Source organism: Petromyzon marinus, chromosome 43 (genome assembly GCF_048934315.1).
Source record: "Petromyzon marinus isolate PM22_M1 ecotype Great Lakes invasive population chromosome 43, UKy_Petmar_22M1.pri1.0, whole genome shotgun sequence".
NCBI classification, from domain to species: Eukaryota; Metazoa; Chordata; class Hyperoartia; order Petromyzontiformes; family Petromyzontidae; genus Petromyzon; species Petromyzon marinus.
In genome coordinates, this window is record NC_133709.1 from 207,589 (window position 1) to 234,998 (window position 27,410).

Consider the following 27,410-nt stretch of genomic DNA (forward strand, 5'->3'; position numbering starts at 1 on the left):
GCGTCTATTCTCACAGGAGGCGGTGGGGGAAGGGGAGGGGCTCAGAGTGGAAGTGGTAAAACACCAGTCACATGATTGATGAGAGGCTTGAGCTGATTTAAATAGAGAGGTGTCGATATATAGCTGAGAGAGGATGGATTCAGAGTATGGGTGGTCACACAAGAGTCACGCGATTCCCAGGGGTGCTGGGCCTGATGGAGAGATGTCCCTGCACGCATCACACCTGAATATGAAGATAAAGAGCATGAGCAGCATACAGAAGGTGGCGACGTTGTCCATGGTTCTCATGAGCACCACGAGCTGGCGCCGCAGCGCGGGCATGAAGCGCACCAGCTTGAGCACGCGCAGCAGTCGGAACGTTCGCAGCACCGAAAGCCCCCCACCCGACTGCCCCACGATCTCGCACACGCTGCGGTGGGGGGGGGGACACGCGGACACGATGAGACACGCGGGGACAAAGGCACTGTGGCCAGCCGCGGTTCGTCTACTAGGGGCGTTGGTGCGCCACCCCACCAAGCAGCGGGAGTTGAGAAATTATTGTTCTAATAAAAAATACTTTTCTATCAATTGTTTTGTTATGTTTTTTATGTATAATTATTATTTCAACACAGTCTGATTTGTGCCTCGGGGAGGTCTCTGGGCGGCTGTGAAGGCGTCCGACTGAGAGATATCCGATCAGTCATCGCGAGTAACTTCGCATTGTAGCCACGCCGTTAGAGACACATTCAGGGCGGTGAAAAAGGCGCCCATGGCTATAATGAGACGACGTCACTCTGCAGATACAGCAGGTCACGGCCTACACGCTCTAGGAGGAAACAACAACAATGGCGATGGCAGCAATAACATGACGAGGTTTTTCTTAATTAGAACACCACTCACAACAGCCCCACCTAGTTAAAATGTTACGGGCCGCGACTGAATGTGACCATGATATATGGGCAAGCGGTGATGCTGCTGCTGCCTACCACGTGCTTGACGTATGAGCGTGGTTGTGATATGGTTGACGTGAGAGCGTGATTGTGGTTGAAATACACAAAGGCACGCTCCAACCACTACCCTGTAATCCAGTTTCCGTACGGCAGAGGCCTTGCTTAGACACATCTGGCAGTTCATTAGCATTGTTCAAGAAATCCTGACTGCTGATCAGACATTGAATGTCGAAACCGTTCCAGAGTTTGCTTGTATTACACAAAGGCTGATAAAAGTATGCACTGCCAAAAGGTTATGTGGCTGATGGGATGTGTCAAAAGAATGGCATTTTGTATGTGGAGGGACAGATATGGAAAGGTGGCCAATCGTCTTCTTATTTATTTTTTCGAATTCTCCAGTGATGCTCGTAATGGTTTTGTGTTAGAGTTTTCAATGGCAGTCGTGGTGATGTTGCAGTACTGGATGGTGGTTGTGGTTTTTGTGGTGATTGTTTTGATGGTGGTGGTGATGGTGGTGGTGACGCACCTAATAATGACGATGATGCCATCAAAGATGTTGTACTGGTTGCGGATGTAGCCCAGCAGCCCGAACGCCAGCAGCTTGATGAGCATCTCCAGCGCAAAGATGCTGGTGAACACCATGTTGCTGATCTCCAGGAGATTTGTAAGCTCCTCGGGCTGCAGTGGAGATGGAGGGAGGAAGTGGAGGAGCTGAAACACTCGTCTTGCCATTAATTTGAGCGGTAACATGGCCCAGCTCTAGCGCGCTCGCCACTTGTTGCAAAGTTTCACAATTTAAATCCGGCAAGCCACCCTGGTAAGTACTTCGGTATTAACCAAAAAACTATCATGGTACAAATTTTACAAATTCGCAAAAATTACACCCCAAATTAGTCAAGTGTATTCACACACTGCTGAAGCCAAATACTTCAGCATCTGAATCTTCAAGATTTACTCGACAGCGCTTGGCAGCAGACAGAGAGAGAGGAGGTGGTGGTGGTGGGGTTTGCGCACCTGCTCGTGGTATTCGATGCCCATGCTCAGGCTGTTGATGAGGATGGCCACCATGATGCCACGGGTGAAGTACTTGCTCTCCACGATCGCGCGGAACCAGCGGCTCACGCGCGCCCATCGAGGGCCCGCGGTTCCCCACGCACGCGCCCAGCGAGGCCCTGCGGGCCCCCACCTGCGCGCTCGCGCGGGGGGCCCGGCCACCTGGCAGAGGAGGGGAGGGTGGGAGGGCGGCTAGTTAGGGCGCCACTGAAGTAACTCTGCGGGTTCATGCCGCTGACCTGAGCGGTGCTATTGCTGAAGGAGGCAATGACGGCGGCAGGGGTCAGGGGCAGAGGGACCCACCCGGCGAGGTGACCCCTCCTCGGGCCGATCCTGGTCCCGATGGCCGCTCGGACGCCGGAGGTCCCGGGATTCTCGGGGGTCCGGGGGTCCCTCTGCCCCGAGCCCTGACCCCGTGTCACTCCCACTATCGCTGTCACTGCAATCACAGCTGACGGTGGGGGGTGGGGGACGGTAGAGGGTTGCGGGGGGGCACGGGATATAATTTGAGTCGCGCGCCGCCGCGTCTCTCGCTCGACGCTTCGGGGTCACCTTGAGCATGGTGACCCTTATGAACCGTAACGTGATACAGCGTTTTGAAGGAAATGGGATTGGTGGATTACACAGAGATTCGTAAAATTTCCAAACCAGCTGATATGCCAGGTGACCAGATGGTAGTAGGGCAAGAGGGTTTGTGAACCCGTTTGTGCAGACCTTTGAGTGTTCTCCAGTTTCCTCCGACATGAAGCAAACATCACTCCTTAAAAACAGGATTGGCCAATATGATGGATGGATCATGACCATGATCCTGACAATCAGTCCTGAGATCCCCATACGGCTTTCCTATTGTAATTGGCCACGTGATCTGGCGATAATGCTGCTGCATTGGCAGCGGTGTACGACCAAAAATAACAAAGCAACTCAACACACCCGTCAATAACACGGTATATAATATTCTACGTTTCGGGCAATGGCCCTCTGCATAGCATATAAATGGTGCTATGAAGAAGGGTCATTGCCCGAAACTCCGCCTGTTTGTTCTGTTTTAAGGCCACATTGTAATACACGGCCAATACGTCATCGCGGCCGAAGCTACTGATGTCACCACCACCGCCCGTTATCGCCACCAAGGCGCTCCACCCTCTGCCGGATCTCGCAGATGCTTGCGCAGGAGACGCGCAGCGGCCTCCGAAACACAGCCCTGACAACCTCATCCCACAATCTGCTCCGAGACTCACACGAACCCATAGACTCGCACAGAGATACATCATAGACTCACTCAGACACCCATAGATTTGCCCTGACAGTATCCCACGTCTGCCCTTAGGTGTTCTCTTCCCCTTGGCGGCCGGACTCGTGGAGGCCGCGTCACGAAGGTGACCACGCACGTCTGGAGCCGCCGCCCTTCTGGGGGGCTGTGCATGCGTCGCCGCCGTGGCGAAACGCGGCGAGGTCTATAACGTCCACGCGGGCCAGGTCGCGGCAGTAAAATCTCACTGCATTTATCCCTGATCCAGTGACCCGTGTCCGCTAGGTGAAGGCAGCGTTGTGCCCCTCCCCGGCCCTGGAGGGGGCGTGGTGAGGTGCGAAGGGGGCGTGGTGGGGTTCGGAGGAGGCGTGGTGGGGTGCGGAGGGGGCGTGGCGGGGTGCGCTCTCTCACTCGGAGCTGTCGGACGGGCAGTGCGGGCAGCGCTGCAGCTCCCGCTCCAGTAGCAGCGAGGGAGACCCGCGGGAGCGACCCGAGTCCCGGCGCGAACCTGCAGCGCGGACCCATGGGTCACTTATAGTGGTGGTGTTGGTGGTGGTGACTGGTGATGCTTGGTAGTGATTGTGATGGTGGTGGTTTTGATTGTGATGATGATGGTGGTGGTTAGTGGTCGCTGTTGGACCTGGCAAATGGCTGTGTAGGGGATCTAAACAACAGCGGTCAGCCTGGCACATGCACGGACTCGCGTGCATACAAATACAACGATCCCCGTATAACCCTTAACAGACTGCTGGGGCAAGTGATGTTAACGAGTACCTATTGAGGCCAACACGGCAGACGTCCGCCTTTGTATCCCCAATGCTGATGTGTACAGATCATCATGGGACCTTTCTTAACCAGTATAAACATTTTAGAATTGGTTGACTTTCTGGCAATTGAACATGTGTGTGTGGTTAATGGAGATACGATTTCTTTAAAATGGTTTCTGTTTGGTGTTTTAACATCTTAGCACATGTTTTATTGCCAGAAAGGGTAAAACCAATTCTTATGTGTGTAGTGACATCGCCGGATGCCACCATGCTGTGGGTATAGTTCCTAGAGGGGCACGGTGTGCGCTGGATAATAGCGCTGGATTTCCCCAGGCTGTAAGTGCAGTGCCGGCCCTACAGGACAGGGTGTGTGGGTGCCGACCGACGGATAAGGTTGTGTGAGGTCATGGCACTCTGGTTGACCCGGGAAGACACGTGACCGGTTAAGTTGACAGAGGGGCCCCAAGAGGGAGCTAGGGGGGTCACGTGATTGGGACCCAGATCCTTCCCGAGGATTCTGGAAGGTGGACGTGGCCAAGGGCTGAGTCGGCCACGCCACAGAAAATATGAGCCGGATCCCGAGAGGGACCAGGGTTGTTGTTCATCCTGGAAGAAACCCTTCGTCTACGATCTCCGTTCAACGAGTGTCCAACACGTGGACCCGGGCCGAAGTCGTTGGTTCCGGTCCGTAATAGCTAGTTACGTGGTAACTAGTGTAGTAACTAGTGGTCACCAACTTAGGTTGTTATTCTGTTAAGGGGAAGTTACCCCGTGTGTTGGAACTGAATAAATGTGTTGCCTCCAAAGTCTACGTCTGCGACTCAGTTGAACCCATTACATGTGTATAGATCAGTTACTCTTATAATCCTGGGTCGATCCAGGGGAGGCCCATGACCAATTTAGATATTCGTCACCGATGTTGGTTGGCTGTGAGCGGGAATCGAAGTCGGGTCGCCGGATTCGTAGCGCAGTGCGCTAACCACCGCACCACCGCACACACGCACACATACGAACACACATACTGCTGTAGGTGCGTGAGAAACGCCGCAGCCCCCTGTAGGGAGCAATGGAGCCCCCCCTCCCTGGCGCCGCCTTTGCTTTCGCCACATCCTCGTTCCGTGGGGGGCCCGATGCGATGATGGTCGGGTAGCTGATGGGGGGCACGACGTGTTGCGTGGGGGAAGACAGCGGCTGCTTGGTCCCCGTGGGGGGGCAGTCGAGGCGCACGCAGTCGGCGTGGAAGACGCTGTGCACGGAGGCGGTACGTCCCCCGCGCCCACGCACCACCAAGGCCCCACTAGACCCCCCAGGACCCAGGGGGGCCCCCGCCTCTCCTGCCTCCAGCTGCAGGATCCCGGGCGCCGCCGCTGCCGACTGCTGCTGCTGCTGCTGCTGGCCGCTGCCGTTGCCGATGTGATAGTGGTGGTGGTGATGGTGGTGGTGGTGGATCATGTGGTGGTGGACCGACTTGCACGTTCTCCTCCTCCTGCTGCCGCCGCCGCCACCGCCGCCAGTGAGGGTGCCCCGGGCCGCGCCGCCGTCCCGCCGGTGGTGGTGGTTGTGGTGATGGTGGTGGTGGCGGTGATGGTGGTGGTGGTGGCTGACGTGCCGCCGGCGGTGGCTTTGCTGCTGGTAGTGGTGATGGAGGAGGGAGGACGAGCGGTGGCGCCGGCAGGAGCAGCGCGGGCGCCGCTTGACCACGTGGAGGCAGCCGCCGCGCTCCAAGCAGGAGCCACGCATGGCAGAGCGCGGGCGCGACGAGGAGGTGGAGTTGCGGGAGGAGGAGCAGGCGGAGGAGCAGGCGCCCCACAGGTGCAGCGCGCGCCGCCGCAGCCTCCGGCAGGCGCGCGCGCTATAGCGCAGCAGCTCCTGGTAGCAGCTGCCCGGCTCCTGGGTGCGCGGGAGGGGTGCAGTGGGGGAGTGCAGAAGGAGCAGAAGCAGAACGGGGGGGGGGGGGCAGGAGTGGGGAGAGTCATGAGGAGGAATTGCATGAGTCGCCTGGGGGGATCCGCGCGACACTCGATTCACAGAGTAAATTACGCGTTAAATTGACGGCGACATCTACCCCCACGTGTCACGCAGATCGTGCGTAGTAACGCACGCAGTGTGTGTAATACAGTTACTGAGGACACACACAAAACGCCAAACGACCTGCAACGGACAGCACCATGAAAGTTGCAATAGATAAAGATTAACACGTTTCTTGAATTGAGCAAGGTTATTCTTATGAGAGCTTGGGGGAAAGAGATGGCGATGGGAGGATTAAATGTCCCACCTGCAGTGTGATGAGTGGGTGCGTGAATGGGTGAGTGAGTCGAGTATAATGCATTCACAGGGTGTAGACTGAACGTGTGCGAGTGGGTTGGGTGTGTCGACTGGAGCTGCCGTCCCCGTGTCCCCCCCACCACCACACACACCTGATAGCCCCCCGCGCTGTCGATGGAGCTACCGCGCGATCCGAGGCGCGCCCGCTGCTCGTGCATCAGCTGATTCTCACGCTGCTTGGTTTCGGAGAACTGCGTGGCGATGACCACGAGGCACAGGTTGATCATGAAGAACGACCCGACCTGCGCACACACGAATGACATCGACCCCCCGTCATCATTAGCATAGTATTGGGGTAAATGCTGGGCGAGCAACTATGAAGACCAACACGACACACGAGGGGGTAGGTGGCCAGCACCACATGCAGTGGAATATTTACACACTGCATCCAGGTACTAATTTAAGGCTGAACCGACCTAGGCGAGGCCCAGAACTGTCTCAGATATTTGTCACTCTTGTTGGCCATGCGTGGGAATCAAACAAACTCAAGATGCCCCCACCCCCGATCTGCAGACTCACAATGATGAGGAGGATGAAGTAGATGAAGTTGTAGAAGGAGTGCGCGTCCATGACGTAATACATGATGTCCACCCATCCCTCCAGCGTGATCACCTGTCAACATCACCACCACAATCTCCATCATGAACACAACCAGCACCACCACTGCTATCACCACACAAGCATCGTCTACCGGGTCGCGTCTGAGACGAGAATTAGGGAATTATTCAGTCACTCTTAGTTTGTTGTCCTTCCCCCGAACCTCCGATTAGAACGGTTAGCTACGTACGGTGCGAAAGAAGTTCCAACATAATTACATCAACCATAGCGCAGAGCTTCCGCGGTCCCTGCGATAATCACCCCCCAACCCCAACTCTCCCCCCTCACTTAGATTCGCCCCTCTCCCCCTTCATCGTCTCCCTCCCCTTGTCTCACCTGGAAGATGGCGATCCACGCGTAGCCGATGTTGTCAAAGTTCACAGAGCCTCCGTGCGGATTCCTCTTCCCGGGGCGGCACTCGCTGGGTGGGAGTGGGGGAACCAAGAGAAGCGGGTCAAGACCGTGGGATCACAACTGGGGGATCACGATAGACGAGTCAATCCTGGGTGGAGAGGGGGTAAAGATTCGGGTGTCTCGGCAGGGGGATCACGATAGGGGATCAAGGCGGGGGGGGGGTTAAGCAAAGAGGATCAAGGCAGGGGGATCAATGCCGAGGGGTATAAAGATCCTGTATAGGGTCCCCTTCTCCCTAACCTTCCCTCTCACTCGCCCCCTCTCTCCACCCCTCCCCTCACTGTTTCGAGACTTGTATCAATCTACATGAGAAACTCGCGAGCGGCTCAAGTTTCATTATTGCTGCTCCCCCCACGTGGGGGTAAAGTGGGGGTGCGGGGGGCGAGAAGGTGGGAGGTTATGGAGGGGAAGGGTAGCAAGGTGAGAGTCCGTGGTGGAAGAGGAGGGGGGAGCTGAGAAGTGAGGGTGTGAGTAGAGGGTGGGGGTTGGGGAGGGGAGCACCTGTAGTAGCGGCTCCAGTCCACGCATATGGCGCGCCCCGCCGCGCTCTGGTTCTCAGGAATAGACACCATGGCTTGCGCGCTGTGGCCTCCATGCGGACTGTAGGGACTGTAGTGACCATAGGGGCTGTGTGGGCTGTACGGGCCCGGGGGCCCCTGCGGCCCCGAACCGTTCCGCGCCCCGCTGCTTCGCTGCGCCTCGCCGAGGGCGCCCCCCGAGGTGCAAGGTCCCCCCGCGAGGCGCGACCTTGGAAGGTCGCGGCAGCTGCGCACGCCGTTGTCGCGGGGCAGCGAGCAGATGAATGGCCGATCGCTCTCGTCCTCAGTGCGGAACACGGGCGAGAGCGGTAGCGAGGAGCCGTCCACGTCCCTGCAGGCACGGAGACCACGGCTCAGGTCGTTGCCGCTTCCACAGAAAACCCGGACCTATTCCGCAGTCGGCCTAGGTTCCTCAGAACCACTGTGCAGGTCACTCTGACAGAGTTCAACAAAGGTCACCGGCACCACATCTCGGTACAAATCATTTCCTGCTACCCAAACAAAACAGACGCAAATTCCCGGACAGTCCGGGTTAATCCGGTAAGTTGGTGACCCTATCCACACTTGGTGGTGGTGGTGGTGGTTGTTGCAGAATACATGTGTGGTACTCCTGTTGTAGGTCACAGGGACCTCACTCACAGGGTGGCGTTCGCCTCGCGCAGGAAGCAGCGGTTGCGCAGCAGGCCGGCCCACAGCTGAACCCCAACGATGCCGAAGATGAAGAAGACGAAGAAGCAGAGGAGCAGCACGTTTCCCAGCATGGGCAGCGTGTCGAGCAGCAGCGTCACCAGGATGCGCATGCCTGGAGGCAGCGCTCACCCTTTCACCCGCTCACCCGCTCACTCCGGTCTTGCGGGCACGGCTCACCCATTCACTTCACTCTCACTTGCCCAGTGAGCACCCACACACCTGGCATCACTCACACCTGCCTTGAGGGTGAATGAGTGGGTGAGTGAGTGGGTTATTTGGTGAGTGCCTGGGTGAGTGAGTGCGTGGGTAAGTGAGTGTAAGTGGGTGAGTGGGCGAGTAAGTAAATGGGTGAGTGAGTGAGTCTCACTGGGGACGCGGTTGATCGCTCGCAGTGGGCGCAGCACGCGGATCGTGCGGATAGCAGAGAGGCTGACGCTCTCCATGTCCAGCGAGTACTCCAGCATGCTGACGAGGTGGGGAGCACGAGGTTCGGGAGGACGATGTGAGAGGACAAAGAGGGGAGGACGAGGTGGAAGCAGGTGGGGAGGACAAGAAGAGGAGGTTGACGAGAAAGAAGACGATGTGGGATGAGAACGATGAGGGGAGGATGGGGATGAGAGGATGAGGAGCGGGAAGACAATGGGAGGACGAGGTGGGGAGGACGATGGGAGGACGAGGTGGGGAGGACGAGGACAGGGTGCAGAGACTGAGTGAGAGGTTGATGAGCTGTGAGTGAGGGGTAAGCAAGAGGTGAGCGAGGGGTCAGTGTCGGGTGAGTGAGAGGTGAGCTAAGGGGGTGAGTAAAGGGTAAGTCATTGCGCGGGGTGAGTGAGGGGTGTGTAAGAAGTTAAATGAGAGGTAAGCGTTGTATGAGAGAGGGGTGAGGGAAGGGTGCGTGAGCGGTGAGTGAGTGGTAAACAGTGGGTGAGCGAAGGGTGCGTGAATGGTGAGGGGTGGATGAGGGGTAAGTGATGGTGAGCGTGAGGTGAACTAGGGGTGAGGGATGAATGAAGTTGAGCGCGGGGTAAGCGTAAGGTGAGTGAGGAGTAATGGCAGGGTGAGCCTAGAGTGAGTGCAGGGTGAACGCGGGGTGAGCGAGGGGTGAGCGCTGGTGAGTGAGGGGTGAGCGCTGGTGAGCGAGGGGTGAGCGCGCTACCCCGCCAGCACGATGAAGAAGTCGAGGCGGTTCCACGTGTCCCCCAGGTACCCCGCGCGGCCCCAGATCCCCAGCGCCATCATTTTGAGGATCATCTCCACCGCGAAGAACGTGAAGATGAAGTCATCGAATGCCTGGAGTGACCACCATTACCACCAAGATTACCACCACCATAACCACCACCATTAACACCATAACCATAAATACCACTATCCCCACGATAACCACCATCACCACCACGACCACCACCATCATCACCATCACTACGACCCCATCATCATCATCACCACTATCATCATTGTCATCATTACCATCATAAAAAAGTAATTTCTATCCATCAACATAGCCGAACTGAATTCATCATCACACACTCGCACATATCAGAGAAATATCACCCAGAGGACGAGCGTGAACACCACCTGTCAAGGCAGCCGCTTACTTCTAGCCTCACCTGGAGGCTCCACTTGTAGGACCTGGGAGCCTCACTCGGCAGCCTTACCTGGATGCCTTACCTGGAGCAAGTGGGGGCCTCACCTGCAGCACGCTGCAGCGCTGGGCGCGGCACTGCCCCTCGGCGCACGGCTGGAACATGCCGAGCGTGGCGCAGTTGAGCAGGATCACGAGCATGCTGGCGCGCTCGAACCACGTGCAGTCAGCGGGCGCCGGCGAGTCAAGGAAGGGGGTCGACTCTCGGGCGCGGGTGGTGGACGCGGGTGAATGTGGAATCTTGGATATGGGGAGACTCGGGTGAGGAGAAACGCACTAATGGGCGAGCGCGAGTGTGGTGGAGTTGCGTGAAGATGGACTTTATGGCGGGAGGGTGGACACGAGGGTCCCCACCTTTTCCACCAATGGGCGAGCCCGGACACGACTCTCGGTCAGCATAGGAGTCTCGGCACCACTGTACAGTTTTCTGCATGGAGCTGAACACAGTCACCAGCACCAGGTCGCGGTAAAAATCAATCCCTGCGCGTGTGTGTCGTGGATGTGGCAAGGCGGGGAAGGCACAGGAGGTGGATCTGCCAGTCATCTCAGTGAACTCGTAACACCTGCTGTCTGTCACGTGACCTTCTGCCAGCAAGCCTTCCACACTCCACGTGATAGCCTCGGAGTGCACCTAGCCTGGGGCAAGCGCCGTGGTAACGTCACCGTCGCTTAGCAAATCCAGGTTCAAGTTTGATTTTGTGCAACCAGGTGTGAACTGAACACACCAGAATGAGTCGCATTTGCAAGAGTGACCTGGGGCATCCAAATTAACAACAATTAAGCAAAGATAAATCATCGCAAAAACAACTGCTTTGTCACGTGAGAATATTTTTAAATATTAAATTACATGAAGCGTGAGGCAGCTTGGGCAGATTATGTTTAAACCCATCACGGCACAATGACAACACTAAGTTACAGAAACATTCAACAGATGTTGGGTGACTATTGTACTGATATGTAAACAGACACAAGGATAGACGAGTTAAATGGACAATGCAAGTCTATAGGTAATGTAAGTGTATGGACAGAGGAAGTCGATAGGGAATGGAAGTCTATGATGATTGTTCGACTAATATATAAACAGAAACCAATATACGAGTGAATAATAACTGCTACGTACGGTGCGATAAAAGTTTTATACAGTGCATACCAGTGAAGCTATTATAACGAATCAATAGATGAGCATCGAACTGTGATTGAGATGGCAGAGGAACCAAGGCTATTTATAAAGTGATGGAATTCCAGGCGGTTGACGCATGAACAGAGAAACCTGCCCACCGAATCTATGGGCCTCTGTGTGAGTCTTGGGAAGCTGTGCAAGTCTATGGGTCTCCGTGTTGGTCACAGAGACTGCGTATGGAGCGTCTAGGAGTTTGAGGGTTTTGGTTCTGAATAAACAAACACTGTGGGTAGGTGAGGGACCGAGTAACGTGTGTCAGTGTGTGTCGACTCGAGATGTGGGGAGCGGTAGTGTAGTGGTTAGCGCGCCGCACTATGAACCTGGCGAGCCGAGTTCTATTCCCGCTCACGGCGACCAGCACCAGTGACGATTATCTGAACTGGTCCTAGGCCTCCCCTAGGTTGATTCAGCCTCAAATGAGTACCTGGTGCGGTGAAGAAACAAAGGCGGCCGGGCGTGGTGCTGGCCACATACCCCCTCGTGTGCCGTTCCGGAATTTGTAGGTGCTCGCTAACAACATTTGCCCCTACAGTATATTAAGGCTTGGCGGGGGATATTTGTCTTGCATCAGAAATGGACTTGGCCCAATGAGTCACCCTCGGAGTTGAAAGCGGAGGTGATAACCGGTATTGGTGTAAAGATCACAGTGATGAGTGGAGACGTTGGTTTGTAAGATAAAGTGTGAGAACGAATGAAAGGCGGGATTTAGCAAATCCAAAGTGGTATTGGAAGTTGATTTGTATCTAATGTCAGTAAAGTCTCGGATCGGCACAGAGGCAGCAGCTACCCGATGTTTCCGTGTAGGAGATGAGACGCGGGATTTTCTTCTGTACAAAGTTCCCATCCTCATTCTTCATTTGTTATTCAGAATGTCGATCGTGAGGTTTTTGAAGTTGAAATGAGAATCGAGCCAGATAATGCAAAGAGACTTGTGCGCGTGATGTGTGTGTGTGTATATATATTACGTGTATGCAATGTGTGTGTTAGGTCTGTGTGTGTGTGATATGCAATGTGTGTGTTAGGTGTGTGTGATTTTTGACCCAGTGCCGTGTCACTGGATGTGTAAATTCCGCTCTCGCGAGGCGCGCAGAATCGGGGCGTTTGGCCATGTGCCGCGATCAGGGTCACGGGAGGCGCGCGCCACGCGCCTGCGTGTGAGCGTGCGTGCGTGTGTGAGCGTGCGTTGGTGTGTGTGAGCGTGTGCGTGCGTCTGTGTGTTTATGACCAGTTACAGTTTGACTCACTCCAAATCAGACGAGAAGTGTTATATTTTAATTGGCTGCGTAACGCTATGTGGAAGCTACCTTCCCTGTCGCTCCATACTACATGCTTGCGAAACGTGGAACCATCTGAAGGAACATCTTCGCTAGTTTTAAACATTCAGGCTGGCCTGCCCACGACCCATGCTGGGTCTAACCAGACTAGATTATACGGGGAGCTCACGGATCTTTGCAAGATCTGGACACAGTCCCATCGGTGAGCTCCTCTGGTAGGCGAGACTGCGTTGGCTGGTTCATATAGCCTGCATGCCCGAAACGTTGCTGATTAGATATCCACCGTGTTCACACGGAACGTGTTGTTCGATTCAAGCAACGCGTCAACTTGTATCCACTATAACTTGAAAGTGCTGTTAGTTGCTGGTAATTTGACGTTTTGGACCTTTGAGCCTGCACTCAGTGTGTTAAAAAATGTAAAGGTGCCACCAGCATCAACATCCCGCAGAGCACCACAACCACCATTAGCACAACCGCAATCGACTCCGCGTGTCACCCCCTCTCTCTTCCTGACGACACGAACCTCACGGGACCGCGATAATTGACCACAAATTAACCCCACCCAGGTGACGTTAGTAGGGTGGGGGACAGGGTTAATAGGACATAATTGGTCACGTGTCGCCTTAATATGTCACGTGCGCAACGCCTGCCGCCCCCCACAAGGACACTAATTGCAGCGACTTTATGTAAATTCTATTCATTATCGGCGGGTAATTACCCCATTAGGCAAGCCCCCCCCTCACCCCCCCCCCCCCGAGCCATTGCTGCCTTCACACGGACCACCGCGAGCTCTACGCTTCACCCCAATCAGCGTCATCAGCATCTCCACCACCGTGATCACCCTTTGCAACTTCCTTGTAGGTATCAGCAGCAGCAGCAGCATCAACATCATCGCATCATCAGCAACAGCATCATCATACTCAGCATCAGCAGCAAAACTGCTCTGAGCTCTCCGCGGAGCTGAGGGCAGTGGGTGGGAGCTGTGGGTGCCGGCCCCGCGTCTAGTTTTGAACCGCGTGAGACCCCCACCACCCCCACCCTCCCCACCGCCCTCGCAATGCCCCCACCCGCCCCACCCCCCGGGCATTCTAAAAACAGATAAGCAGACAATTCGCCTCCTCCACGTATTTCTCTCAACATAAAACATTTCAAACATATACACGCGCTATCTTTCTCACGCAATCCCGCGGCCTTCTGGGAGCGCCCTTTTCAGCAGAACACTCTGGATCGGTTTCCACATTCAGTGACTCATCAGCAGTCAGGTTCACTTGAACCATTGCTGATGAAATGCCCGATGTTCGTTTTGTGTTACCTGAATATCGACCCCTCACGGTGCGAGAGTGAAGCCGAGAGAGTGTGTCGTGGTGAGTGAGTGTGGTGAGCAGGCTGACTGTGGGGAGTATGGTGAGGGGGTGAGTGAGTGTGGTAAGTCTGGGTAATGTGGTGAGTGGGGTGAGTGTGGTGGATATTGTGTTGTGCATTCTGGTGATTGTACTGTATGTTGTGGTGAGCGCAGTGAGTCTGGTGAATATTGCGGTGAGCGCGGTGGTTGTGGTTAAGTGTGAGAGAGCGCGTTTAATCTCTGAGGAGCGCAAGGCGATCGATGTTTCCCACCAAAACAACTTCCACATCGACCCGCGCCGAGGATGAGTGAGGGGCAAGCGAGACGACTCACTCCCTATTTCTCCACCTTGTCCACTCCCTTGAAACTGACGAAGAACGTGATTCTCAAAAAAACACAACCATTAAAAAATGTGTGGTCGAGGGCTCCGACCCTCCCCCCTCTCTCTCCCCCACTCTCCCCTCTCTCCCCTTCCACTCGCTCGCCTGTTCCGTCTTTCTCCGACCCTCTCTCTCTTCCCCATATCTCCCCCCTTCCCCACCTCTATCCCCTCCCGCCCCCCACATCTCTCTTCCCTCTCTCTTCTGTCTCTCTCCCGCCACCGCGCCTGTGAACGCAGCTCCCATCGTCCCCGTCCGCTTATCGCGCCCAGCGCCGTCCGCTTCCCTCACTCACCCCTCAATTTCTCCCCCCCAACTCACACCTCCTCCCTCCGTCTCCTCTACCCCAGGAGACCCCGGGCGAGACTCAGCGATTAATCAGGGACGCGTCGTGGTTCTCGGTGTCAATTTGTGGCGGGGGGGGGGGGAGCTCGTGTCCGGAAACAATTAACAGCGGGGGAAGCCCGCACCCCCGCTACAACTTCCCGCCCCAGGGGACCCTCTCATCCCACAGATTTGATTAATTGCGCGGGGATGACCCAGATTGGGAATGACGGAACACAACTACCAGGGAGGGTGGTGGGAGCACAGCACAACCCACGACACAACGCGCGACACACCCCACCGCTGTCACCACCACCTCCACCACCAATATACGATCACCGTCACTACAATAACGACCACTACGATCACTGCCACTACAATCACCACCACTATAGTCAGCACTACCACCAAAACCACCACTACAATCACCACCACTATAGTCACCACTACCACCAACACCACCACAAAAATCACCAGCACTATAGTCACCACTACCACCAACACCACCACTACAATCACCACCACTATAGTCACCACTACCATCAGCACCACCACTACAATCACCACCACCATCGCCACCACGGCGCCGTCGACCCGCGAGCTCGGTTGAGCGTAATTCTTGGTGGGTCCCGCACGTCACGTGCGTGCACACACAGACCAAGCTCCCTCGTATAACCACGCACACGGTCTGGGAAAGTTCTGTTAGCCAGCATCTACTCGGGTCGCAACAGCACACGAGGGGGTGGAGTGGTCAGTTTCACGCCCGATCGCCTTCATCTCTCCCATGCCTCCGCCACACACACCGCTCTTGACACCGCCGGTACCCGTGATCACACCTACTCAGGGAAGTCCAGGCAGCTCCACATTCTCCCATCTCCAGCCTGTGCTACTCACTCTCACTCACTCATCAGCCCATCTCGTAGCCAGCCCGTTTAATTCTCTCTTATCAGGCCAAACCCTTTTTGGGCATGTCATTGCTGGGCATGCAGGCTACATTGCCCAGCCAACGCAGCCTCGCCTGCTGCTGAAAGACCTCACTGTTGCGACTATTTCTAGGATTTGTAAGCTCCTCACGCTGTATTTCAGTCGGGTTAACTCCAGAATGGATCGAATGTCTCAAGCCGGCACAGATGTTATTTTTAAGGACACCACATTCTGTAAGCATATATACTCATTTGAGGCTGAGTCGGCCTTGGGGAGACCCAGGACCGGTTCAAATAATCGTCACTGGGGTTGGTGGCCGTGAGCGGGAATCGAAGTCTGGTTGCCGGGTTTTTAGCGCAACGCTAACCGTTGCACTACCGCTTTTCATACACACACGCGTGCACACACACATACCTGAACACACACGCGTGTACACAAACACACACCTGAACACACACGCGTGTACACACACACACCTGAACACAGACGCGTGTACACAAACACGCGTGTGCACACACACACACCTGAACACATACGCGTGTACACACACACCTGAACACACACGTGTGTACACACATACCTGAACACACACGCGTGTACACGCATATACCTGAACACACACGTGTGTACACACATACCTGAACACACACGCGTGTAAGCCGCGCGCCGCGGCATTAATATTCATGAGCTCGCGCGATCCCATTCGCGCGAAGACCCCGCGCACAAAGACGCGGCGAGATTAAATAAATAAACACGGGGGTGGGGGGCAGGTGTTTCCATGGCGACAGTGACCCCCACAAAACACAACCCCGAGACCTGAAGCGAACCCATGTTACCTACCTGCGAGGAGAGTCCCCCCCCCTCCCACCTTTATAGACCCCCCCCCCCAACCTCAAAATCTCCCTCCACACCGGACCGCACAAACCCCCTTCCCCAAGTTCCTCCATCATCAGAACCCCAATGACTACCACCCCACCAGACCCCCACAATACCCCCCCTCCCCGGAATGAGCACCGTGGTCGCTTGGCAACCGCACGTCTCGCGGGAGGCGTTAATTGCCGCCGGCTCCGTCTCGAAGCGAAATTAAACTGACGAAACGGCAGGCGCAAGCCGCGGCCGTGGCGGCGAGGGGCGTTTACAGGCCGGGTACATGTACGTCCGCAATGAACAGTATGAACACGGCAGGTCGAGCGCGGAGGGCGACGCAAAATCTGGAGCACGTGACCCCCTCTGAACACCTGGAACACGTGACCCCATCTCAACACCTGAAACACGTGACCTCCTCACAACACATATATGCAAGTGTTTTTTACACATCCCATCAGCCACACGACTATCTGGAAGTGCATATCAACGGCACTGGTTGAACATAAACACAACCAGTTTTTTTGTTTGCGTGGAGGGACCGACATGTGAAGGAGGCGAATCGTGTGCGTCGTTATTTAAATTCTCCACAACGAAGAGAGTCATTGTCCTATGTTGTATATGATAGAGTTCATCAGCATTGTTTTTAAAAAAACGTGACTTTGACGAGACACTGGATGTCGAAACCTGGTGCAGAGTGTTACTGGTATGAAGCCAATGCTGCAAAAATGATGCACTCCCAGAAGGCCGTGTGGCTGATGGGATGCGTACAAATCACATTGACGACGTGGACGTGGAGGGACGGATACGGCAAGGAGGCGCGCTGTCTGCTTGTGTATCTCGTTACATTAACATCGGGGGGTCGCGGCCTCTTTCCTCGGCTCCTCCTCCGCTCCCAAACCAACCCCCTACCCCCAAGTCGCCCCTTGCGAGAGATGCGCCTCCCACGCCCCCCCATGTCACCCCCTCGCCGTGAAACAGTCGCGATCGAGCCGAGGAATGGGGCTGCCCGCCGGCTGTCCACCCGAGCCTCGAGTTCACCTCCCTTGCATTTAGGGCGATCGAACGGGAAGCGGAGCGCACATCGACTCCCTCACGGCTCCGTGTAACACAACGCCCCCCCCCCTCACCTATCCCACAAAGAGGGCTCGAGTCGCGTTGCGAGCCGCGCTAATGGGTACGGAGGATCGCGCGGGTCGGCGGGAACCCGGGCGTTAGGATGAGAAACTCGGATAATGGGGGGGGAGGGGCAGCAGAGGGAGCTGAATGAGGGGGGGGGGGGGGCAGGGCTCGAACTGGAGCACGGTCGTGATGATGCAGACACTTGGGTGGAGCAGCATAAACAAAGATCTCCCGTGTAGCCTTGACAGACTATTGGGGCTAGTGTAGTTAGCGAACGCTTATGAAGGCCAACACGGTACACGAGAGGGTGGATGGCCAGCACCACGCTCAGCGGCCTTTGTCTCCCCAGTGTAGATATTTACACACCGCACCGAATACTAGTTTAAGGCTGAGTAGAGCTTCGTGAGGCCCCAGGACTGGTGCAGATATTCGTCCCTAATGTTGGCTGTGAGCGAGAATCGACATGGGGCGCCGGGTTCGTAGCGCAGCGCGCTAACCAATGTGCCACCGCTCCTCACAAAAACACAGACACAGGCAGCGTCCACACGGCGTCCATAGCCGATAAGAAGACAACGCCGCGCGACTCACTCCGAACGAGACATACAGCGAGCGCATGGGCTCCTTCCTTCAGCACCGCACCCCTCGTCAATCAGGAATCGTCGGGTTCAACTGCGGAACCTGGCGCGCGGCAGGGAGGGAAGCGGCGGCTTGGGGCCAGGCCGCCCGCCCCCCTGCGCAGGGAAGAAGGGGGATATTTTTAGCTTTCGGGAGAATAGAAAAATCAAAGGACAGAGCCGCGCCACCCACCGCAGCGCGACACCCGGGGTGGGGGGCGGTGGGGGCCGCGGCTCGAGGGTTGGGGGTGCGTGTGGGCTGCGGCGGACTCAGAGGGGTGGAGGCGGGGATGTTAAAAGAGCCGAGTAATGCCGCCGCGGTGTCGGAAGTGAAGAGGGGGGCTATCTCCCGCAGGGGTGTTAGTGGGGGGGGGGGGGGGGGGAGTCCCCCCCCCGTCACGTTGCACGTCTCGGACGCTATCGCCGCGCCGCCGTGAGCTGCTGACAGGAGTCGCGATCTGGTCGCGACCGCGAGTCCAGCAGCAGCAGCCAGACGGAGCTTCTGTCTTAGCAACCACCAAGCGGCGCTCGGAGGAGCGAGTAGAGTGAAATGAGCGGGAGAGGTAGGCAAGGGCGAGGCCGGTGGATTATCCGATGGCATCTGGAGCCGGTGTGGGAGTCGGGAGAGGCGGCCTTGCCGCGCCACTTCTCCGTGAAGACGCCGACTGATGCCGCTAACGATGGCGCTAATTGGTAATTACCGGGCCGGCGCCCGGCTGCGGTTACAGCAGCATGGACCCCCGCTCCACCCTGACCCCTCGCGGCGACGCGGAACCAGAGCCGCGTAACGAGGGGGCGCCGCTCCTCGGAGAGGAGGAGGCGTCCTCGTTGGCGCTGCAGCACCACATCACCACCAATACTCACCGCGCGATCATCACCACCATCCATCCATAACACATCACCCTCCCACCAGAACCCCCACATTGCCCATCACAGTGTTCGCCTGCCACAGTCGCCACGTGAGTGAAGGTAGCGGGACAGGAGCGGGAGGGGCGCCTCGGGGTATCAAAGTACCACGTGACGGGAGTCCAATGATTGACAGCTGTTACCAGCGCAAGGAGCCCCGAGGAGCCAATCAGCTCTCGCGTCTCTGTGACAACGGCAGCACTTGCGCTGCCGACAAATTGGAGGAACGCAAATCTCAGACGCGGCGGCGCTGCCTTAACAACGGGGGCGGGGTGCCCCCATAGCCCCCTCCCCACGGGGCCAACCCGCTGCGGGGAAACACTCGACATCCGTGCTCCCGACTGTGCACGCCGCACTCACAAGCCACGCTCTCCACCTGGCACCACTGTTCAGGAATAATGGTCAACAAAGACCACTTTTATTTGTGATGTGGAGAGACAACACGGTAAGGAGACAGCGAATTCTCTGCTTGGTTATTTATATAACTAGGACCCATATCTAACAAAGAGACGGTACTTTCCTATTAACATTGGGAAGTTCACCAGCATTGGTTCAACCAAAGCTTGACTCTGCTGATGAGACACTGAACGACGAAACCGGTCCGGAGTTTTGCTGGTATGAAACCAATGCTATTGGAAAAAAATCACTCAGAATGCCGCGTGGATAATGGGATGTGTTAAGAAAATTTGTATTTTTTTATGTGGAGAGACAAATATGAGAAGGATGCGAATTGTCTGCTTGTTTATTTTGCTCAATAGAAGGTCTCCTCGCTCCCTCTCCTCTGCCGTCGCTGCAGCGTGGAATTCTCCCCCCGCTCGCCCCCACCGCCCTCCACTTCAGGCCATCCATTGTGTTTGAGCAATTTCATGCCCAAAACCTCTCTCTCTGCTCTTCTCCGCAGGCTATTGGCCGTGACCATCTCCGCTCTGATATTTTTCTCCCACACAGAGACGCGCGCGTCTCCCTCCATGATGGGCTCCGCGTGTCCCGCTTGGGAGAGTCTACCCCCCCCCCCCACCACGGGTCTGTGTTGAGTATAGCGGGGGAGGGGGGGTCATTCAAAGTTTTCCTCCAGCCTCAGCTCCCTTCACGACCCAGGAGTCGCGCCGAGCCCCTGGATAATTTGGTTGGAGCAGGGACCCCCACGGGGAGAGTGGGTCTCGGATCGCCGCCGCCTCCTGCAGCTGTTTATCCATCAACCCCCCCATCCCCCGAACCCCAACGCGCCACCCCCCGCCGCGGTCATTGTAGCTCAGTTACATGGACCAATCACGTGGCGCCGAGAGTCAAGAGTAAAAGACACTACCGGGGCCTCACCTGTCAGCGCTCGTGGGGGTCAGTGCTAGGGGCAAGGGTCAATGTGCGGGGGGGGGTCAATGTGCGGGGGAAGGGATCAGTATGTGTGTGTGGAGGGGGGGGGGAGCTCAATGTCTGTGTGTGTGTCGAGGGGTTCAGGTATCCCTGTTCCTTGTGTGTTAATTAGCGGCCACCGCCAGCGAGTGGCCGAGCAACGAGCATTGCCACCTTCACCACCACTAACATTACCACCATCACCACCACTAACATTGCCACCTTCACCACCACTAACATCAACCACCACCGCCTCGTCCCGTGTCTACCCGCCCTCCGGCACGTGGGGGAGGGAGCAGGAGGAGGATATGGGTCGCACACGAGGCGGAGACACCACCTGCGCGGGCCGCTCGTCTGCCGCATGCAGAAGAAGGCGACGGGGGCCAACCCGGGGTACGGCAGCGGGGAGGACCCCGAGGCATCGCCGGGAACATCCTCCTCCTGGGGTCCCTCGGGGCCCGGGACCTGTTCCGAGGTAGCCGCCTCTTCGGCCATGACCGCGGCGGGCCCTGGGGGAAGAGGCCGGAGAGCGCGGTGAGAGGGACCTGGTTGATGCTGGAATTTCAGCAACAAAGGAAACGCAGTGCCTGGGCTGGCAGGAGCCCGCGATAGAAATCTGGGGAAGCCAGAGACCTGGGGCAGCCTCTCGTTGTGAATGCGGGTGTTGTAAATGATTCGTGTGAACACGAGTCGATCGTGACGCGTCTGCTGCTGCTGCTGTTCGCGACGAGCCCGTGTCGCGAAAGCGATGGTCTGGGTACAACGGTGGAGGCACCGGGGGAACGCGGTCACGGGGAAGCGAGTGGCCCTGGTGAAAGGGTACCCAGCCTAACGGGGTCCAGGGTCTTGAGCCTCGAACACGCAATCAGACTCCTACTGCAGCTACAGCGGTAGCGAACGGATACACACAGCAGATACCACACACACCACACACACCACATACCACACACACCGCAAACACCACACACACCACATACCACACACGACGCAAACTCCACACACACCACATACCACACAAGACGCAAACACCACACACACACCACAAACACCAGATACCACACACACCGCAAGACACCACACCCCGCAAACACCACACACCCCGCAAAAACCATACACCCCGCAAACAACACACACCCCGCACACCCCGCAAACACCGCACACCCCACAAACACCGCACCCCGCACACACCGCAAACACCGCACACACCGCACACTCCACACACACCAAACACCCCGCACACACCGCAAACACCACACACCGCATGCACCACACACACCGCAAAACCACACATACACCGCAACCACCACACACCCCGCAAGCACCACACACCTCGTACACTCCGCACACACCACACACACCGCACACACACCGCAAACACCACACACCGCATGCACCACACACCGCATGCACCACACACCCCGCACACACCACACACCCCGCACACACCGCACACTCCGCACACCACACACCACGCGCACCCTACACACACCACACACCCCGCACACACCACACACCCCGCACACACCTCACACACCGCAAACCACATTCACACCGCAAACACCACACACACCGCAAGCACCACACACCTCGCACACACCACACACACCGCACACACACCGCAAACACCACACACCGCATGCACCACACACCCCGCACACACCACACACACCGCACACACCGCACACCACACACACCGCACACCACGCGCCCCCTACACACACCACACACCCCGCACACACCACACACACCGCACACCCCGCACATACCACACACACCACACACACCACACACACCACACACACCGCACACACCACATACCCCGCACACCTTACATACCCCGCACACTCCACACACACCGCAAATCACACACACACCGCAAACACCACGCACCCCGCAAGCACCACACACACCCCGCACACACCACACACACCACACACACCACACAAACCACACACCCCGCACATACCACACACACCACACACACCACACACACCACACAAACCACACACCCCGCACATACCACACACACCACACACACCACACACACCACACACACCGCACACACCGCGACACACCGCGCACGCCGCAAACACCACGCACCCCGCAAGCACCACATACACCCCGCACACACCACACACACCACACACCCCGCACACCCCGCACACACCACACACACCACACACCCCGCACATACCACATACAGACAAATATTCCCCGTATAGCCCACACAGACTGCTGGCGCTCATGCTATTAGCATGCCCCGATGAAGACCAATACAGCACACGAGGGGGTGGTGTGGCAAGAACCACGCTCAGCCACCTTTGTCTCCACAGTGATGATGTTTAAACACTGCACCAAATACTCATTTAAAGCCGAGTTGACCTAGGGGAGGGCCGACGACCGGTTCAGGTATTCGTAAGGAATTTACACTGAGTGAGAATCGAACTCGGGTCGCCGGGTTAACAGCGCAATGCGATCACCACTGCACCACTGCTCCCCACTACTTGCGCAAACACAGGACCACACATTCACACCTACACTCAACCACCGCTACACTCACCCGCACCAGCGCTCACCCGCATCAGCGCTCATCACCAACCGCGCTCACCCGCGCTCATCCGCAGCTTCGCTCATCTGCACCAGTGCTCACCCACCCCGGCGCTCACCAACATTCACCCAAACACACGCTCACCCGTACCCGGGCTCACCTTTGCGCTAACCAGAATCCCCGCTCACCCGTGCTAACCAGGACCCGTGCTCACCGTCACATGGAATGCGCGATCCGGGAAGGCTCCTCACGGAAACACGTCGCTCCCCCTCGTACTCGCTCCCCTTTCTCCCCTCTCCACCGCCCCCTCTTCTCCCCTCCGCGCGCCTCTCTGCGCTCGGCGCGTGGGCGGTCGCGCGCGCCGCGCTTTGTGGCGCGCGGAGCACGTGACCAGACCGCGCGCCTCCTCGCCACCAAATTCACTCTCTCCTCTCTCTCTCTCCTCCACTACCGGCAACACTCCCTCCCTCGCTCCACTCTCACTTTACGCACCCCTCATGCCCTTTACCCTTTCGTACCAATGATCCTCTCACTTTACACAGCCTCACTCCTCTGTCCTTGATTCTCCTCCACTCCCTTCATCCGTGACGTCCTCTTTTCCATAGCCTTCTCTCTCCACCCACCCCCAGGCTCACTCCTTCGCTCCCTCCACTCTCCCCACCCACAACCCCCCTCCCACCTCCGACTCCCCCAACCCCTAATACTAACCCTATTCACCACTTCAACCCTATCTCTAATCCTGACCATGGTTAAGCATAACTCAAAACCTACCCTCATCCCGAAACCCTAACCCTGGACACCATCTCTCCTCCTCGCAACCTTTCGCGATGTGGCCACGCGAAATGCGACCCCGGAGACGCGTGCGCGCGCCTGTGATTGGTTGCTGCGTTGTTTTTCAGGGCGACTGTCTGCAGCGCATGGTTGGGGCGGAGTTGGCGGGCGCTGCTGTGGAAATGAATCAGCCCATCTGCGTGGAGTCGCCCGTTGTGGGCACGAATCACCTGGGTGGAACTCCTCTGGGGCTCACCTGGGGCTTAGCACGAGGCACGCGGAACAGCCCCTGGCAACAGCAGCGGCTCGCGACGCGTGACCCGCCGCGACCCCCCTGGTGGCCGTGCACCTGGACAGTGCAGACCACGCCTCTCTCGCTCATCATCATCGACATCTTCATCATCGACGTCGTCATCATAGACGTCTTCATCATCGTCGTCGTTGTCGTCATAATCGTCTTAATTATCATCGTCATCATCATCGTCTTCATTATCATCGTCATCTTCGGTGCGCCACGACTGCCTCGTGTAACATGACACGAGCGCGAGACTCGGGGCACGCGGGGTAAGGTGATTCTCGTGGCAAACAGCGACAGCAGCAACAACAGCGACGCGGGGTAGAGGATAGACAGCCCCGGCCTCGCTCCACCTCGTCGGCTCTCAGAAGCTCGGCCGGGTTGAGTTTGGCTTGTACTCGGGTTGTTAAATAATAACCGGATAACCTCGGCACAGATAACCAGTCCTGAGAGTGAGGAACCGGTAACCGTTTACAGTTTGATGTTAGTCATGAATGCACCGATTGGCTTGTGTGAACGTACAAACGGCACGGCGGCCCAAGTGACCGCGTGGTTCAATTGCCCTGGTTCTTCAGGGAAAAGGTACAGGCGCAGTCTTGCAAGCTCTCGCTCACGCCACTGCAGGCAGAAGGGGCCTCCACTAGGGTTGGGGTTATTTTGCCTACTCTTCCTCTACTCTTCCACGTTGACGAAGCGTACCGGAAGAGGTGGGAATGCCCACACTTTACCCCACCAAATGCGTCCTGCCGTTCATACACCAGCTGTGCTGAACGCATTCACACTGCTGCTGTGTGGGCGGTTGCGGTGGGGAGAGGGGCTTTGAGAAACGTTCCGCCATTGTTTCAACTGCCGTGCCGTGAGATGGAATCTCGAACTGGCGACCTCTGAATTCCCAGCCGAGTGCGCTGCTGGCCACTACACCACGACAGCTCCCTTCGGCCTTCAATGTACGACAGGCGACGTTTCGGGCAATGGTCTTTCACAGCGCATTGTGTAAACACAGTCGCGCCTCGCGCTGTGCGCGCACGTACGGGCAAAGTGGCCAAAAGCAAGAGCGGATCATGAGACAACAATCCGGAGCGCAGTCTCACAATAGCTTACCAACAGTCACATGACAATGCTTGACGGCTGCTTGATCGAAATACCCATCAATGCGGCCTGGGAATCATCACTAGCGCGGAGAAGAGCTCGTAATGAGGAGGTGGAGGAGGATGAATCCGCGTCGGAGTGTGGAACACCGCTCTGCTGCCTCTCATTGCCAAGTTTCACGACTCCTAGAGAGTTCTTCTACCCTGCTCTTATCCGCCTCTTTATTTCATCCGTTTGATCTCGGCCTGTATTCAATAGCTGTCCTGGGTTCACGGGGTACACTGCTTTCGTCTCCGTCTGTGTCCCTGTGAAATACAATCACAACATGGCCCAGGGTAGCGGACTCGCCACTTGTGGTTATTCATGCGGGGTGCATATCAAGCATTGTAATACTCTGCACCGTTTGATTCACGGCGAACTTAAATATTCAGTGACGTCATTCCCTCGTGTGATGGCGTCAAATTTGCAAAAATGACCCCTGCGAATGACTCAATTTGGATAACACCGACCAACATCGGCCACTCCTCGAGAACACAGCGGGGCCTTCCTGAGTGGTGACAGTCCTGTGCCATGAGAACGGCGCGAATACCATGTGTTCTTACGGCAACCCACACGCACGGAGAGGGTTGCCAACTTGCAAATCGCTGGTGGTTGGCGCTCAGAAGAGGGAGTCGGGGCTTGGGGGCTCGAGTCAGGAGCTCAGAGTGGGGTTTGTCTCGACGGGAGTCAGGGGTATGGGAGGTGGGGATTATGGGTCCTACAAGGGGGTGTTAATTAAAGGTCGCGTGGCGAGGAGGGGACCCATGCCGCTATTTTCCTCCGAGATGATATCGGACATTGCGCATTCACAGCGAGCCGTGTTGAGACTCGGCGAGACGGGCGGGGTCACGGCCCACTGGGAATTTCACCCCTCCCCTCACCCCCTCCCTTCTCTCTCACCGCTCACGTCGTATCACTCCGGGACTCTGGATGCGCTGGCAATGAGACAGGGAGAGAACGTGAGAGAGGGTGGCTCAGAGGCTCAAGAGAGCAAGATGCAGTCACCAGACGTATACCTGAAACCCCAAACGCCCGAACCCCACAAAACAGGGCAGCCCGAACCCCGTGGGACAGATCCGGCGCGCGACGCCGCGTCGTACGACCCGCGGCCACAAGGGAATAGCCTGCACGTGACATTTATCTGCCACTGCAAGCCAGCATCTTAGCCGCACTAATCGGGAACTGGAGGGGGATATTTCTCCGTCGGTAACAGCGGCTCGTGAGCTGCACGCTCAGTCACGTGCCGTGTTTCTGAGCGCAAGGTCGAGCTCATAGTAAGAGCGTGGTCAGGGTAGGGGTTGGAAACACGTGTCTGGTGGGTGTAGGCGCTTCATCCACACGAAGCAAGGAGAAGTAAATCAGGAAGCGGCGGCCGCCAAAGGAATTTGAAAGTCCGACGCGCCCCACTTGAAGGAAGGGTTCCTGCTGCCTGGCGCCGCACCTTCACACCCGCGGTCTCAAGGCTTTCAGGACCACCAGACCCCCAAATTCGACAAATCCACAGAGAAATTTGAGCCCCGCTGGTCCACGCAGACCCCCAGAAACACAGGACCCTTCAATCATACACTCGCGACTGCTCAATTAGGATCCTACGCCATCTAGACCCCCACAACAGAACCCGCCCTCCTCCATCCTGCTCCCCATTCAAAACCACCCCAACCCCGTGATTGTAATGCCGATCGGATAAATGCCAGTGCTGAGGTGAGGGAGCAATGTGCAACGGTAGGTAGACAGGGGTTGGGTGGGGGTTGTTACCCCTGTAGATTCCACCTGCAGCTTCCTCCTGTAGCTTCCTCCTGTAGCTTCCTCCAGTAGCTTCCTCCTGTAGCTTCCACCTGCAGCTTCCTCCAGTAGCTTCCTCCTGTAGCTTCCTCCTGTAGCTTCCTCCTGTAGCTTCCACCTGCAGCTTCCTCCAGTAGCTTCCTCCTGCAGCTTCCTCCTGTAGCTTCCACCTGCAGCTTCCTCCTGTAGCTTCCTTTTGTAGCTTCCACCTGTAGCTTCGACCTACAGCTTCCTCCTGTAGCTTCCATTTGTAGCTTCCACCTGTAGCTTCCACCTGCAGCTTCCTCCTGTAGTTTCCACCTGTAGCGTCCACCTGTAGCTTCCTCCTGTAGCTTCCACCTGTAGCTTCCTCCTGTAGCATTCTTTTGTAGGTTCCTCCTGTAGCATCCACTTGGAGCTTC

General features: G+C 56.7%; 1 protein-coding gene across 4 annotated transcripts in view; it reads right to left on the reverse strand.

The window, feature by feature from the left end:
- LOC116951347 (voltage-dependent T-type calcium channel subunit alpha-1I-like) overlaps positions 1-23,665 on the reverse strand; it is a 47,929-nt gene extending 24,264 nt beyond the window's left edge. For 2 of the 4 annotated variants that reach the window (XM_076073666.1, XM_076073664.1), the window contains exons 1-16: positions 23,248-23,665; positions 20,796-20,994; positions 10,254-10,365; positions 9,720-9,853; positions 8,931-9,289; positions 8,513-8,675; positions 7,836-8,204; positions 7,257-7,341; positions 6,843-6,935; positions 6,416-6,565; positions 5,021-5,888; positions 3,643-3,739; positions 2,286-2,433; positions 1,944-2,144; positions 1,456-1,607; positions 224-409 (exon numbers count right to left, since the gene is read on the reverse strand). In XM_076073666.1, coding sequence (XP_075929781.1) covers positions 224-409; positions 1,456-1,607; positions 1,944-2,144; positions 2,286-2,433; positions 3,643-3,739; positions 5,021-5,888; positions 6,416-6,565; positions 6,843-6,935; positions 7,257-7,341; positions 7,836-8,204; positions 8,513-8,675; positions 8,931-9,289; positions 9,720-9,853; positions 10,254-10,365; positions 20,796-20,980 — 3,302 coding nt within the window. In that variant the 5' untranslated portion in view covers positions 20,981-20,994; positions 23,248-23,665. Of the gene's footprint in view, positions 1-223; positions 410-1,455; positions 1,608-1,943; positions 2,145-2,285; positions 2,434-3,642; positions 3,740-5,020; positions 5,889-6,415; positions 6,566-6,842; positions 6,936-7,256; positions 7,342-7,835; positions 8,205-8,512; positions 8,676-8,930; positions 9,290-9,719; positions 9,854-10,253; positions 10,366-20,795; positions 20,995-23,193 lie in introns of all 4 variants that reach the window. The other 2 variants (XM_076073667.1, XM_076073665.1) reach the window with 2 other exon arrangements.
- Positions 23,666-27,410: the final 3,745 nt, after the last annotated feature.